The 15,550-nt window shown below is 45.6% G+C and overlaps 1 protein-coding gene across 1 annotated transcript; it reads left to right on the forward strand.

Annotated features, from left to right (window-relative positions):
- The first annotated feature begins 219 nt into the window (after positions 1 to 219).
- Positions 220 to 14,416, forward strand: LOC112118377 (acidic mammalian chitinase-like). Its single transcript, XM_024216658.2, has 12 exons — positions 220 to 295; positions 3,098 to 3,154; positions 8,577 to 8,606; positions 8,746 to 8,947; positions 9,367 to 9,423; positions 10,077 to 10,242; positions 10,469 to 10,593; positions 11,327 to 11,450; positions 11,715 to 11,900; positions 12,722 to 12,841; positions 13,425 to 13,566; positions 14,117 to 14,416. The coding sequence occupies exons 1-12, from the start codon at positions 271 to 273 to the stop codon at positions 14,368 to 14,370; spliced, it is 1,488 nt and encodes a 495-aa protein (XP_024072426.2). The 5' UTR covers positions 220 to 270; the 3' UTR covers positions 14,371 to 14,416.
- Positions 14,417 to 15,550: the final 1,134 nt, after the last annotated feature.

Below are 15,550 nucleotides of genomic sequence, written 5' to 3' on the forward strand. Positions count from 1 at the left end.
TATGGGAGTGACTTCCCAAAAGGCATGTGGAGAATGGAAACAAAACAGGATGGCAACACCTCCGCCCATCCTGAAAGGAGATTGCGCAGTCATTCCCAGATCGGAAAATCCCTTCATGGCAAAGAGGAAGAACTTGTCTCTCCTATTTTATGTCATGGCTGCTGAGTTCCTCTAAATTGGGGTGGGTGTAACAGCCAGATCCATAAAAGGAACGTCGAAGAACCCAGATCCATTCTCTGGGCCACCACAAGCAGAGCAATTGCAACCAGCATGGGTCACACCTTCGTTTGGACTGGTAAGTCTGGTGAGGGTGAACTAGGGTTTGGAACTGTTGTGGGTTTTACTGGAGAGTTCTTGACATACAGGATATTTAGATAAGTTGGATGTTATAGAGGGATTCCATGCTGGTGATGTTGCTAAGGGTGAAATGGGAGCTGGGAATGAATTGTAACTTGGAAACCAACTGTGCACCTTCTTGTACAGGTGAAAGTGACGACTCAAGATGCAGGGCAGTGAAGAATTGGTCCCAGTCCCTTTTCATAGGGAAAGGGATGCATGTTCAAAAAGATGTCTGTTTCTCAAATTACCCAGATGTCAGGCACATTTGGAAGGGAGATGTGTCCTTTGTACATGGCTGGATCTCATTCTCCTCTATCACCTGTTTGACACAGTACAGCTCCATTCATTCCAGTGGAGTTATTCCAGGTTAAAACTGGTGTAAAAAAGAAGGCAGAATCAGTCCCAGAGAATGAAACTCCCCAGTCCAGGAGCAGCTGGGGGCTGCACAATATTATATATTTTTTTCCATCTCTAGTCAGATCAATATTGAGTAAAGCTGGTTGGAAAATGGGTTTTGCTTCTGCAGAATATGTCAACAAAACCAAACAAAAATCATTTTGTTGGACTTTTCGATGGAAATTTTTGACTTTTCAGCAAAAAAAAAAAAAAATAATTAAAAAAAATCTAAAACTGAAAAGCTTTCAAAAAGGGGGGGGGGGTCCAAGGAGAGCAGACAGTTGGGTGAAAAAAAAGCCAGTTTTCCATTGGAAAAAAAAAGTTTAATGGAACCTTTTTGGCCAGCTCCATTCTGAAAGCTCATGGGTATGGAATTGTTGGCCAAAACACATTGCTAGCTGCTAGGAGCATATCTGACCTGAGATCTAATGCATGGCAGCATCTCGTCAAGGTGCTGATCTGCTGGAGCAGCAAATTAGAGATTCAGAGATCTCAGAGGATTAGATAATCACTTACTTCTCTCCTGTTGTTTTGCTTTAGGTTTAGCTGCCTTCCTCTTTCTTCAGTGCGGTGAGTTGCTATGTCCTTCTCAGCTGCATGGTAAAGGCTCAGGCTGGATTGAGAGAGAATGCTTGTTCTGAAGAAACACACTGGGACCTTTGAAGTCCTATGTGGCCCTCATTGCTGCTACCCAGTTTGGGGTCAGACCTGTTGCCGAATGCTTTGATTCAGGCCCTAAACCAGGGATAATCAATTATTTTTTGTCAAGGTCCAAATTACTCAGTCAAGGTCCAGACTACAGAGAAAATACAGAAACAACAATAATTATAATAATACGTCAATAAAAAGATGTCACAGTCCATTCAAAAGCATCTGGCGGTCCGGATTTGGCCCACAGTCCACCTCTTAACAGTGTCTGAGTCTGTTCTCACTGCAGAATTAACACAGATGATTGGCAGCCAGGTCTGAACGCAGAGGTTAGCCTAGCCCAGGTCTGAACAGTCACACTGCAAAGCCCTGCCCAAGTTTGTGTGCCCCCTCCCCTGCAACACACATCACTAACAAACGCAGAGTGAGGACTTGTTTTCTTCCACAATTGGATATGGCCCTTTGTGGTGCACTAAGCTGAACTGCTCTATCATTCTTTCCAGTGAACTGTAGGAGAACCCGTCTGTCCTTATGAGCACATGGGGGGAATTGTGGGAAGGCATTGGAGGACTATGAGCACTCAGTTGGTTTAGCCGGCATCCTCACTGCAAAGTGGGAGGGTTACCAGCTCGAGTGAAAGTAGCACCCAAGCTATAGGGTATACCACCAGCCAAGCCAGTTAGCCTGGGTAAAAAGCACCACCAAACTCACATGAGAAGGTTGTGGGTGTGTGGATGGAAGCAGGGTTCCATGCAACCCCCAGGTAAGAATCTGAGCTAACTCTGCCGTGAAGACAGACCCTTTGAATGACTCCCTCTCCGCTTCCTTCCTATCTGTCTGCACAGATTCTGCCTATAAACTGGTTTGTTACTTCACAAACTGGGCCCAGGACAGGCCAGGCGAGGGGCACTTTGTCCCCCACATCTCTGCACCCACCTCATTTATGCCTTTGCCAACATAAGCGAAAATGAGATCACTACCTCCATGGAACGACGCCATACACTATGAAACTTTCAATGGACTGAAAAGCAAGTGAGGCTGGTAACAGGGGCGATTCCTGCTTCCTGACTGCAATGTTCTTCTATCCACGGCAACTTCTGTGGATGTATGGAGGGACTTATTTTGAAGTGGTAATACTGCCATTGAGCCAAATCCAGCACTCAGATACATCCAAAAGCCAGGACTAAGTCCATTGGATATAGGAGCCAAGATGGTCATGTTTGCAGCATTGCTGAAGGGGAGGCCTCCTTTGAAAAAAATCCATCACTCCAGAAGATGAGCGTGATTAGAGACAGGCCAAAACTGGAATCATTTATCTAAATGGCCTCACATTTTTGAGGTTCATCAAATAAATAAGTCCTGGATGAGAAACACCTCTTCTTATATTATTGCAAAACAAAACTACCCGAGATGGATGAGAAACAGATATGCATAGAAATACTAGAGCAGAGACAGTCAGTGACAGAGAAAACTTGGCAAACACAAGAATAAAATCTAGGACCTCGGTCTCTTCCTTTTGCTTTTGTTTGAATAGAAAGCGCAGCACAAAATAATGGGTCGTGCTGGTGGGAGTGCCGAACTCTCCTCTGTGTAGGCCTTGCCTTCCATAACTGAGCAGGCTTGGCCCAGCATTAGATTCCACTCACTGTTTATTGGAGGTGGAAGCCAGACAGTGTAACCAACGTCTGCTCCTTTCATGCCCTTTTCTCCTCAGGAATCCTAGCCTCAAGACCCTCCTGTCCATTGATGGAGGAAAAACGGGTTCCGACAGGTACGTCTAGGATCGCCCTTCCTGTTTGGCTCAAGACCATGCTAGTGAAAGACAAATCAGTCCAAGAGTAGTCAAGAGGCGCAGAAAAGGAAGATGACTGTGTTGTTGATAGATCCCCCGTGACTGTTTTAATGATCTGTCTTTGCTGGGGGAGATGCTCCAAATAAACCTGGCCATGGGAAGATAAAGGCCAAATGCTGCTGCAGCTGGCAGGAGGCATATGTCCCACACTTAAAAGAGTTATTGCCGTCTCTGGGCAAAATGTGCCAAGGGACAAATTTGGATCTTTATGTTTAAGAGAGATTGGTGAGTCAAGTATTTAGAACTGCCATGTCCAGATGGCCATCTTCCCATGACAGATAGCTCTTCGTATTGTCCAAATGCTGTCGGTATTATCTGAGGCAGATGTGGATTATCTGGTTAAAAATAATCGTTGTAGGGAGGATCCTATGAGCTTCCACTGTTGCTGAGATAGAAAGTACTTGCAAAACAAAGCCTTGTTGACAGATGGTTTGATCAAGTTGGGAACTTCCTGGAAATGTTATCAGGTTATTCTAGAACTGTTGTGGGTGACTTCCACCCACTCTAGATACTCTCCACCATAACTTCCCCCTCTAACCACACTTCATAGCTCTCAGGCTCCTGGTTTCCCAATAGCAGATGCTATTCTAAGGGTGGTTCACTCCTGAATGCATCAGTACTTGCAGAAAAGTGAATGGGCCTGATTCTCTTCTCGCTCTAACCAGTTCTGCAGCAGTATAATGCCACTGATGTCAGGAGACACTAAGGCAAGTGAGAGGAGAATCAACCTTGACATGGCTGTACTATGATAGCTTGAGCTGGTGTGTTTATATTTTGATTGCAGAAAATATAAACTGCAACATGGTCCTGGCCTTGTAAACTTCTCTTCACCTAAGGAAGGCCGTCTATGCATGGTAAATTCCATTGAATAGCACTGGGTTCCTGTAAGAGCCACTCCTGTTCCTGTCGGAGAGGAGGAATGCTAAAGGGACAGGACTGTTTTTTTGGGAATCTGCTTGAGAGTTGCATAGGCCTGAGGCTGGAGGGGTCCAAATATTGTGTCTCACCTGCACCTAATCAGGTTCTTTGTGCGTTTTCTCCCTGCCCCCTCTGTTAGGTTCAGTATTTGAAGAATAACAAGTTGGGAGGTGCCATGATTTGGGCAGTGGACCTGGATGACTTTGATGGCTTGTTCTGCAGCCAGAAGAAACCATATCCTCTAATAGGAACTATGAAAGCAAAGCTGAGCTCCGGCAATTGAGCCGGCAGAGTATGAAGCTATGAATGCACTATGAGGAAGACCGTCTCGCCTTCTTTCTTTGGATGGGGAAAGAGTTTGAAGACATGCTGGGGAACGTTCATGCAGCTCAAAAATAACACTCATGTGTGGCATACCCGCTCTCTTTCACCAGCACATCCACTGGTGGTTTCCTCTCCTCTCGTTTTGTAATAAAGCCATGGACAACAGGGCCCCTTCACCTCAGAATTGCCCAAGGCAGAGAGCACCACAAACACCCTCCTCACCCTTTTTCACCTTACACTGTGTATTGTGTCACCCAAGTGAACCAAAACAGTGGGAGTGAAAACTATTTAAATGAAGCAATAGGAAAGGAGATGGACTGCTCCCCTCCCCACCTACCCCTCCTTCTTCCTCAGAAATAATGGTGGGTAAAATGTCCACCTCAAGCCTCCAACACAGAAAAGCACAAGAATCAATTGTAAATGGAGCAGGAACCTCCAGCTCTGTAAACACAAGCTCATTAAGGGCTGAAGCAGTCTGATTATCACATCCCAAGCCCCATTATTATTCCCCCCCCCCCCCCACAGATAAGCTTCACTGCCTCTCTGCAATCTGGGGTTACTCCACAGCTGGCCCATAACTATATCTTATCAAGGTCTTCAGCATAATCTTATCCTGGTCGATTCAGTGAATGCTTGGGAAGAGATTTCCAAAGGCAAAGGAATGTTGGCAGTTCCCGTTCCCCAGTACGGATTCCATTGAAAGCAGTGGCTAATCAGTCTCCTTTTAGAGCTCAGGAGGTAAGCAGCTAGCAGGCTACTGGTAAAAGCAGGGATATGGCTCTCTGTGTTCAGTATATCAAAGATCTATGGAGCAGTCACCCACTGGTAAACTATAATTCACCTGGGGGAAACCATGTGTCATATTAACCTCTTCTGGTTGCCAGTGGATCTGCTGAGTGGGAGGTTTGCCATGTGTGCCCCTTAGACTTTCAATGGGCAGACTCCATCTACCCAAGTATACTCACTACTCCAGGCTTGGAGAAAAACAATGTATTGCAACAGAAATTTAAATGGAAAATGCCACCACCCTAGTACTCAACGTCAGTAATTATTGTCTGACCTGCCCATGACTTCCCACAACTGTGAAAATTTAAACCAATAACAATAAAAAATGCTTAAACCCCATAATTTTGCACTACTGTGAAAATGTAAATAGATAAAAATAGAAAAAAGGCTTAAAAATAAAAGTTGATATATATCAAAATGATTTTAAAAATATCGAATTCTGCCAAGGATCGTGATATTGCACTGAAAGGCTCTTTAGAAGTAAATGGACAACACGTTTTATTTTCTTGTAAAGTGAGAGATAGATTCACATACATACAATAGACAAAAGATGTTTCTGGAATAACTCCTGTTAGCATTTGCTGTTTTAGCTGGGAGCCAGGTTGAAATTCAGCTCAAAAATAACACTCATAACAAATCAGGCACATGAAAACTCTTCCACAAGCTCACTGAAAGTAAGTGATAACCGTGGCTGAAGGACAGAGCTGGTCAAACTCAGAATTTCCATTTTGCAGGAAATTCTGGCATTTTTATATTTGTTTTCATTCTGAATTGGGGGGGGAAATAAAAAGGAAATTGAAATTTCCCGTGAAATGATTTTTTTTTTTAATTTCATGTCAGGTCACTCAAAACATTGCGTTTTAAATAAAATTTCATTCTATTTTTGACTTTTTTCAGTCATTTTGAAATGAAAAATTGAAACATTCCATTCTGATAAGCTCAAAACACGACTTTTCTGGATGGAATTTCACCAAAATTGATATGTTCCCACAGAAAGCTTTGAGTTTGATAAAATGGCATGATCTGAGAGAAAAATGTTCCATCTGAAAATTTTTGACCAGTGTTATTGTAGAGTTGGTTATTCCCCCATTTCCTGCCTTCCATCCTTCCCCCACCCCCGTTTTGGAGCCCTGGGAATCTTCCAACCACCAGGAGCCAACCATCATCTTCTGTCTGGGTCTCCCTTCAGAACCTACTAATGTCTCATAGCTAGTGGTCCCTCAAGCCAATGAGCGCCACAAAATAATGGGAAAAGGGATAGACACAGAGTAAATTCAGCAGAGGGCAAACATGTTTGCCGGGCTGCTCTGTTATCGCTCCTCTCCGAAAATAGGCTTACGGAGCCCCTTGCAATGTCATTCCTCCTGGGTTACATGATATTCTGACCCCTATCATTACATTGGCAAGCTCCCTGCTGTAACATATATTTGTGAGGTTATTACAGTTTCCTTACATAATACCCAGCATGTTGAGATTTCCAGTGGCGGGATTTAACCTTTTGTGGCGGGTGGGGGGGGGAATCCAGCACTTCACTTTCAAACCAGACCCTCTTATCCATCAACCTTGATTACTGGAGATTAGAAATAAAAGGACTACTCCCAGTGGGAGGCAACTGGTGGTGTGAGGTAACTACTTCAGTTGAGTCCACCTGGAGTTACAGATTAACCTTTTGTTTAATGTATGGGATGGGGTCACATAGTGGTGTCACATGTGTAGCTGAGGAGGAGTGGAGACCATCTTATAAAAGGAAGGCAAGTGCTCAACCAAGCTAGTACACAGGCAACAAAATGGGCAAGCTATTCCTTCTGATCGGTGAGTATCCTGAGAGACTCAGTTACACAGTGAGTCTAGGGAAGGACTTCTTCTTCTCTTTGTTATTTATAGAAACAGAATAATTCCGGTAATGAAACAGATTTCCTTCCCAGCCATGTCGGTCTGTCTAGCCAGCTATTATCTCCCTAGTCTCACAAAGCTAGCTATGTGAGGCAGTGTGGCCTAGTGGATAAAGTAGAACACTGCTCTGGAACTCGGGAGACCTGGGTTCTATTCCCATCTGTGCTGCTGGATGACGTTGGGCCAGTCACATCACCTCTCTGTGCCTTGATTTCCCCATCTGTAAAATGGGGCTATTGATACTGACCTTCTTGGTAAAGCTCTTTGAGATCTTCTGATAAGAAGTGCTGTACAAGAGCTAGGTATTATCATCTATCTGTTTAGTTACTTACTCCTCATTGCTGTAGATTTAAGAGCATATGTTCTTCTAGAAAGCAGATGAAATAGAGAAAATGCGTTGGACCAGAGTAAACTCTTTCTTGGTTGGGAGAGGCCTGGGGAGGACATAACACTTAATGAATAAAATTATTGTTATTGATTATTATAGAAAAGTCTTGCACTACTATGGGTCGGTAACACAGTGCAGTGGATAATGGCATGAGAAACAGAGAGGTGATTAAATGAGAGACATATATAAGATCTAGCATCAGTTTAATATTGGATATTTCTTCTGCCAGGCCAAATTCAGAGGTGATATATAAGGTAACAGACATCCTGGACCCCATTCTTCCCTTGTTTAAATGAATGCAACTCCTATTCATAAAGATATGCCTTGTTACATTCAAGACTCCATTTGATTCCCTGGGCCAAACTGAAGAATGATTAGGGAGAGGTGAAAATTACACCTCAGTAATTAGGTGCAAGTCTAGGGCAGCCTGACTCCTCTCGCAGTTGCATACATTTAAGTCAGGAGTAATGGAGTTAGACTGCTCAGTGCCAAGGAGTCTAGAGAGAGTCAAAAATGGAGGAACTCTAGGAGGCTGGAAGAATAAGTTAGACAAACTTTGACTCATCTCTGATCTTAGCCCTAGATCTAGCTCTAGCTAGGGGAGTAAACCTGATGATCTAGTAGGCCTTGTCCATCACTAACTCCTGTGATCCTATCCTGCCTTACAGTACCACCCTTCCCTACCTCCTGTAAGTAGCAAGCAAGGCAAGTGTTCTGAGATCTCAGCATACAGTGGCAAGTGTTCAGCATTGCAGGAGGCTTGATAGTGGGATGGCTCTTTACATCCCAAAGAGCTGAAAAGAACTGGAAATTAGTAGGCAGTCTATCATCTCAGCAGCACAATACACAGGGGAAGGACCATAGGCAGCTGAAAATGCTGCAAGTTGGTGGAATTCTTATCTTGTCCATCTCTTGCTTAACTCTGAAGGGCTCCAGCTTGCTCTCTGGGGTAAGAGCAGGCTGCTAGAGAATCACCTACCTTGGTTTTGTGTCTGAGCAATTCATGATGGAACTTCTCCTTTCCTTCACTAGGTCTGGCCCTTCTGCTGCACGTGCAGCTGGGTAAGTGCACATGTGTGTTTTTACTCATAATTTTCACGTCTGACTCACAGGGGGCTGAAAAACATAGCCCCACCTGCTCACCCTGCATGTTATCTAATAACCAAGACACATGCCCCAATCTTCTCCTTCTAAATTCCAGGCTCATCTACCAACATTGTCTGCTACTTCACCAACTGGTGCCAGTACAGACCTGGAATTGCACGTTACATGCCTGAAAATCTTGATCCATGCCTATGCACTCACGTGATCTATGCCTTTGCTGGCATGGCCAACAACCAGATCCAGACCACCGAATGGAATGATGTGGCCCTCTATGCTGGCATCAATGGACTCAAGACCTAGTAAGCGCTATTTTATTCAATGAGTTTGTGAGTTCTCAGTGATGACAATAATTACACAGTGTTTTTACACACACACACCCCCACTCCCAAAGGATCCCACAGAGCTCTGCAGATTGTATAGCAGTTTTTAAGTCGAACGATACGCAGGGATCGCTGCATCCACCACTGAAATGCAGCCAAGGGTGGGGTGGGATGGGATGAAACAACTGTTCAACACTGGACAACAGATTAGGAGAGGAAGTGGAAAGAAAATACTATTCCGAATTTGCTCTCAGATTCCCCTGTGTAATTCCATTGGTTTCTGGGGGGTTTCATGGCTGTAACTGAAGCAGAATCTGGTCCATTATGTCCAAAGGAATTTGAGTAACTACCATAATCTCTGTTGCTATTGAATGTCCTTTAAAATCATTTGTTCACAGCAATCCTGACCTGAAAACCCTGCTGTCTGTCGGAGGCTGGAATTTCGGGACCCAAAAGTAAGGACCCTGTATCCAGCCTGAATGTATGTTTTCCCCCTTCTTTCTTTTTCTCTTGCACCGCAGTCCCTTCCTCCTTGCCACTAATTTCTACTTCCTGACCTGTATATTTACACAGCACGTACCTCTAACCAGGTCCTTCCTACCTTCCACTCCATAGTGGAGTGCTGCATGAGAAACACTGGTTGGGAATGGGGTCATTCAGGAGATGACCTTTCACTGCATTATCCGCAACCAGATTGCACAGTGGTTCTGCATCCAATTCACGTTCTGCTAGATTTCCATTTCTCCTGTAGTGGGAAGGAGAGGGATTAGGCAGAAGCAATCGGAGAAGCCTCAACATTAAATAATGATGCTCTTCACCCATTCTTTATTGGACGTTGTAATATGCCAAGCAATGTGAAGCTCCTATATTACTTTAACAACCTTCACTATGGGCTTTCTGCAGGGTAAGAATCTCAGACCTTCAGCACCAAATCTTTGACCTCTACCACTTCAGCTAAATGAGTAGCTCTATTAACTGGTGACAGTAGTAGCCTGTTATCCTCTCTGTAGACTAGCCACTAGCATGCTTTACAAACATGTTACACTGTCATTTGCTGTTTCACATGTTTGAAATTCACCATTTAGCTGTTGCCTTTTTGTCTTTTCAGGTTTTCTGACATGGTTTCCTCTGCTGAGAACCGCCAGACCTTCATCCAATCCGCCATCACCTTCCTGCGCAAGTACGACTTTGACGGGCTGGACATTGACTGGGAATACCCTGGCAACAGAGGCAGCCCTGCTGATACCCAGCAGCTTTTCACCGTCTTGCTGCAGGTCAGCCTTTCTTTTTGCTAGCATTTCATCCCAATTCCCAGGCCATCCAAGTTAGCAAGCGATACAGCATGTGCACACACAAATCCATTCCTCTGACAAATATTGAATGACTTGGGAAATCTTTTCCTCCAAAATCAGTCAGTTCTTTATCGCAACCTTCAGCATGGGAAAGCTGGCGATGTTCGACCTCTCCTTAGCGCTAAGACCCTGGTGTGGTGTATTCCAGGAAATGTATGAAGCTTTCGAGCAAGAGGCTGCTCAGATCAACAAACCCAGGCTGTTGATTTCCGCAGCTGTGTCGGGTGGCAAAGGCACTATCGAAACTGCTTACCAGATCCCACAGATGTCCAAGTAAGTGTCTCGTTAATTCCTAAGCCCAGTGGGAAACCACTCAGCCAAGCTAAACAATGAAGGGAAACTGGTGCCGTGGAAATCAAGAGAAAAGCACCTGACACCAGTAACATGTGCTTTGTCAGAATGTGCCTTCAGGCAGAGAGTTCCATCCAGCTCTTGCAGACGGAAGAAAGTAGCTATTACACAGGACAGCCGGGAAGATTCTACATAAGGTTTAAGTGGGAGATTCTAATAGGGCATGTGGGGCTAGAATTGGCCAATGGTAAAGGTTCACACGTGCTCTTTCACCTCTCACTTCAAGTTCCTGTTGTTCTATCAATTGCAAACTTCTGCTTGTTTTAGCCAGCACAAGTGCTCACTTTTCTTCTATAAGGTTTCACAGTAAAATGCAGAGCTGTACAATCCGGTTTCAGCAGCTCTCACCTATGCAATTTGTGACACACACACCCCCGCCGCCCCCCATGCTCTGTCATTTCTTAGGTCCACTCTGTGACAGATTTCACCAATGATGAAAATCCACTAGGTTCAGCAGAGTTACACACAGGGGGAGTCTGACTTCTGACTCAGCAATGCACTGTTTGTAATTTTAAAATACAACTGGCTGGGAGCCCTGAAGCCATCCATCCTGGCTGACGGCATTAGATGGGGTCATTATTCAGTGCACAGCCTTCAAAGGTGGGGAAATAAACCCCGAGAATGATATTTTTGGTCACTTGCTTTTCCTCAAAAGGTACATGGACTTGATCAATGTGATGACCTACGACATGAGGGGCTCCTGGGAAGGGTTCACAGGGGAAAACAGCCCTCTCTTTGCAGGGCCTGCTGACCAAGGCTCTTACATTTACTTCAATGTGGTGAGTAATGACACAGAAAGGCAGGTGCTCTTTTCTTTCTCCCATCACATCATTCCACTGGGGGAGGAGGTTAGTTCCCATGGCTTGGGAACATCTCCTGACAGCCCTGGCTGGGATGATTTAATTGGGGATTGGCCTGCTTTGAGCAGGGGGTTGGACTAGGTGACCTCCTGAGGTCCCTTCAAACCCTGATATTCTATGATTCTATGATTCCCATGACTTGGGAACATCTTTCTGACTGGATCACTGTGCTGTCTCCTCTAGGACTATGCCATGAACTACTGGAAGGACAATGGTGCCCCAGCTGAGAAGCTGATGGTTGGATTCGGAGCCTATGCCCGCACCTTCACCCTCAGCGACCCTTCCAACCATGGCCTGGATGCCCCAACCTCCGGCCCAGGTGCCGCGGGAGCCTACACCAAGTCAGCCGGGACTCTGGCCTACTTTGAGGTAAAACTATGAAAATGGGTGCAGCAAATCAGAATGGTTGTTAGCTATGGGAGTTCGCACAGTATATTTATTGGAGGACATGTCTGCAAAAACAACGTTTCTGATAGAGACACTCAGGAACAGAATGACACAGCCACGTTTTATAACACACATGAGCTTAGGCCATCATCACAAAAATGTTACTTAGATGCTCTAGGGGTTGTTTGCTCTGGTGAGTTCGGATAGTTTTGCCAGCAGACTGTAACCCCTTCATTGGGTGGAACCATGATCATATTTACTTTGGCTGTAAGTTGTTTAGGGCAGGGACCATCTTTGTGTTTATACAGCATCTAACACAATGGGGCCCTGGTCCATGAATGTGCTCCTAGGTGCTACCACAATACAACTACTACTAAATAATAATGTTCAGTCTTGATTCACACCGGCAGCCTTGCAATTCCACCAGAGACTGCAGAATTGTCGCCCTGTCACAACCCGGTTGAGAGTGGTCAAGCCTAATGACTGCGACGGGAGTCAGGCCTAGTGGTTGGAGCAGGAATCAGGGAACAAGAGACAGGAAGCAGTGCCCAGGGTTTTTAAGAGACCCTCTCCTTTTCCTAATGCAATGTTAGTGACATGAGGTTCTGAATCACAGTGGCATCTTGACAGCAGGAGGGAGACCTCCAGTCGATGTCTGCAGCTGGTGGTATTCCTGAACATTCAAACTAGCCTGGTCGGACCTATGGGATGCAGTGTGCTGGGTCAGTCCAAAGAGACAGTCAGATATAGGTCTCTAGATCAGTTAGGATAGACCATCTTAACAAACAATTTTTATGTCCCAGGTCTGTACCTTCTTGAAGAGTGGAGCCACCATCGTGTGGAACGCTCCTCAGAAAGTCCCTTACGCCTACAAAGGAAATCAGTGGATCGGCTATGACAACCCTAAGAGCTTCGCCATCAAGGTAAATCTGTTGTCTGTCATCTCTTTGTGCTCCGGGTCAGGGCTTTCACGCCTGTATTGGGCTACAGAGCTACACTGCTCTCTGGAGAGTGGGACAGAGGCCACTATTCCATACTGATCCTTGCCAGTTAATGTCTTACAGGATCTCCACACTGCTTCTTCCTCAGCCTAGAGGATCCCAATATCTACAGAGATAAGAGTGAATTCCCCTCTGTTTAGTCACGCTTCTCAGGACTGGATGTGAACCAAGACCCTTGATATTCCTTACAGGTTCCTAGGCTCAGGCAGGAAATGATCGGGGTGCCAGCACTGTACGATGTTAACACCTTGGGAGAAAGTGCACAATTTACATCCAGTACATATTGCTCTAGTTCCCTGACCCAAAGCCCATTGAATAGACTTTGCATCAGGATCTGTTGCTATTTAAAGACTTAGCTTGCAGCCCTTATTCTATTCCCATTGACGTCCAGTCTTTAATGGGAGCAAAGACTGTAGGCTCAGGCCCTGAAACCTTCAGATAAGATATGGTTTAGAGTAGCTTTACTGATGCGTTTACAACTCTGCTTAAAAATCTTCCCTCACAGGCAAAGTGGCTGTTGGAGAACAATTTTGGAGGTGCCATGGTTTGGGCTATTGATCTGGACGACTTCACTGGCACATTCTGTGGAGAAGGCAAATACCCTCTGATGAACTCCTTGAAATCTGCCTTGGGCATCACCACCCCTAGTAAGTAACACCCCAGTGCATGGAGTGAGATGACCAGCACTCCTCTGAACTCTTCTCCAGGCCTGCATCTCCTCCTGTCTCACCTCCTGCAATCTCCTCCTCTCTGGCCATGCTGACACCCACCTCTCCCTCTCTGCTGTTGAGACCATCTTCCTGGCACGTCATTCTGACCATGCCAGCCCCCTGCTCTGAATCCCTCCTCTAGTTCTTCCTTCTCCACTACACCAAAGTCAAGCTTTTTGTCCTCCCCTTGAAGGCCCTTTACGGCTCTGTTCCTTATCTTCTTATCTGCTCTCGCATCCTGTTGTGTTGCTCCCTCTGCTCGGCCAGTGAAACCAGCCTTCAGCACCAGCTTACTGCCTTATTCCATATGCACCTTTGCACTTGCTTCCACATCCTCCGTGCAAGGAAAAACCTTCCCAAACACCTCTGTGAAGCTGCTACCCTGCCCTCCTTCAACTTCCTCCTCGAGAGGCACGTCTACCGCCATGCATCAGATGCTTAGAAAAAAGCACGCTCTAATGCCTCCCTTTGCATTTATTTCTTTCAGACTGCAAGGTTCCAGCAACCACCCTGGGTACCAGTGCTAACCAACCAGCCACGGCTGCCCCTTCCAAAGGCAGCGGAAGCTCCAGCGGCGGCAGTAGCAGCAGCAACTTCTGCTCCGGCAGAGCCAGTGGCCTCTACCCAGATCCCAGTAACAACAACGCGTTCTACCACTGCGTGAGCGGGAAAACCTACCTGCAGTTCTGCCAGGCCAGCCTCGTCTTCGACTCCAGCTGCTCCTGCTGCAACTGGGCATGAAAAGAACCCCCACTAGATTCGCAGACCTCATGGCAATAGGTGCAGACCTCAGACGAGAGAATGATCAATAAACGCGCATTGCATTAAAATAACAATGTGTGGTCTCTGTCACTGCATACGCACAAAGGTAGCACTGGGGTAACAGAGCAGAGTTTGGCCTATTGGGCAACATAGATTAAACAGCCATTAGATAAACAGTTTTGTGATACACATTCCCACTATTATGGTACCTGAAATGAAAGAGGGAGACTGCTCCCCTTTCCTGGCTTGCTGAGAAGGAAGCTTAAAGGAGACACTCTGGCCTACTGGATAAAGCACTGGCCAGCCTCTGTTTCCAGCTCTGCCACTGACTTTTTGTGTGGCCTTAGGCAAGTCACCCCACCTCGCCTGGCCTCCGTTTCGCCATCTGTAAAATGGGGATAATGATCCTGGCCTCCTTTGTAAAGTGCTTTGAGAGCTACAGATGAAAAGTGCTATGTAAGAGCTAGGTGTTGTTTTGCATTATGGCATTAAGATTCAGCCCGGAACAAGTAGACACCCTCTTTGCACACAATAACATTATATCTTTAAAAGCCTCCTTGGAAATAGACAATAAAAGTAATTCCACTAGTCCTTCTTCACTTACTCCCAGTATGTTCCAGGCTGAATTAAAGCCTTCATGAAATCTCCATGCGACCCTACCTGCCTAAAGACCTGGAACACTAGGAATACTGGCAGGCTTCACCATTATATGGTTAGACCAGGGAATGAACAGAGAAAGCTTTATTATTAATAATGTTGCCCCTTTTGGCCCAAGCAGTTAGCCAAAATTCAGGGTCTGACAGGTTGTTTCGGTTAGGAGGAGAAATTGATGATAGAGTCAGGTACCTTTCATGCTTATTTACAAACAATGTACAAATTCTGTTTCCTTAAACAGAGTAGGACTCAAAACAGCATGAGTCAGTTTCTCTGCTCCCAGTCCCAACTTCTTTCCAGCAAGCACTCTGCCCAAAAGCTGTCTGATCTTTTCCCACAGTCACAGCACACACGTGTCTCTGGCTGTGTCTTTGCTTCCTTCTCTGTCTGCTCCACTGGTATTTCTGCTGCTTCTCTCACACACAACTGCAAGCCAAGTAATCTCCAACTCTGTGTTTGTTCTCAGATCCATGAGAAAGCCCTTGGACCACATGGCCCAGCCACT

This window comes from Terrapene carolina, unplaced genomic scaffold, assembly GCF_002925995.2.
Source record: "Terrapene carolina triunguis isolate 2854851 unplaced genomic scaffold, T_m_triunguis-2.0 Scaffold199, whole genome shotgun sequence".
Taxonomy (NCBI): domain Eukaryota; kingdom Metazoa; phylum Chordata; order Testudines; family Emydidae; genus Terrapene; species Terrapene triunguis.

Excerpts from the sequence above, each read along its gene's own strand:
- LOC112118377 (XM_024216658.2), top strand. The coding sequence starts at position 271 with ATGGGTCACACCTTCGTTTGGACTG. Across the intron at positions 8,948-9,366 it reads ATCAATGGACTCAAGACCTA|CAATCCTGACCTGAAAACCC; the intron begins GTAAGCGCTATT and ends ATTTGTTCACAG. Across the intron at positions 10,594-11,326 it reads CAGATCCCACAGATGTCCAA|GTACATGGACTTGATCAATG; the intron begins GTAAGTGTCTCG and ends TTTCCTCAAAAG.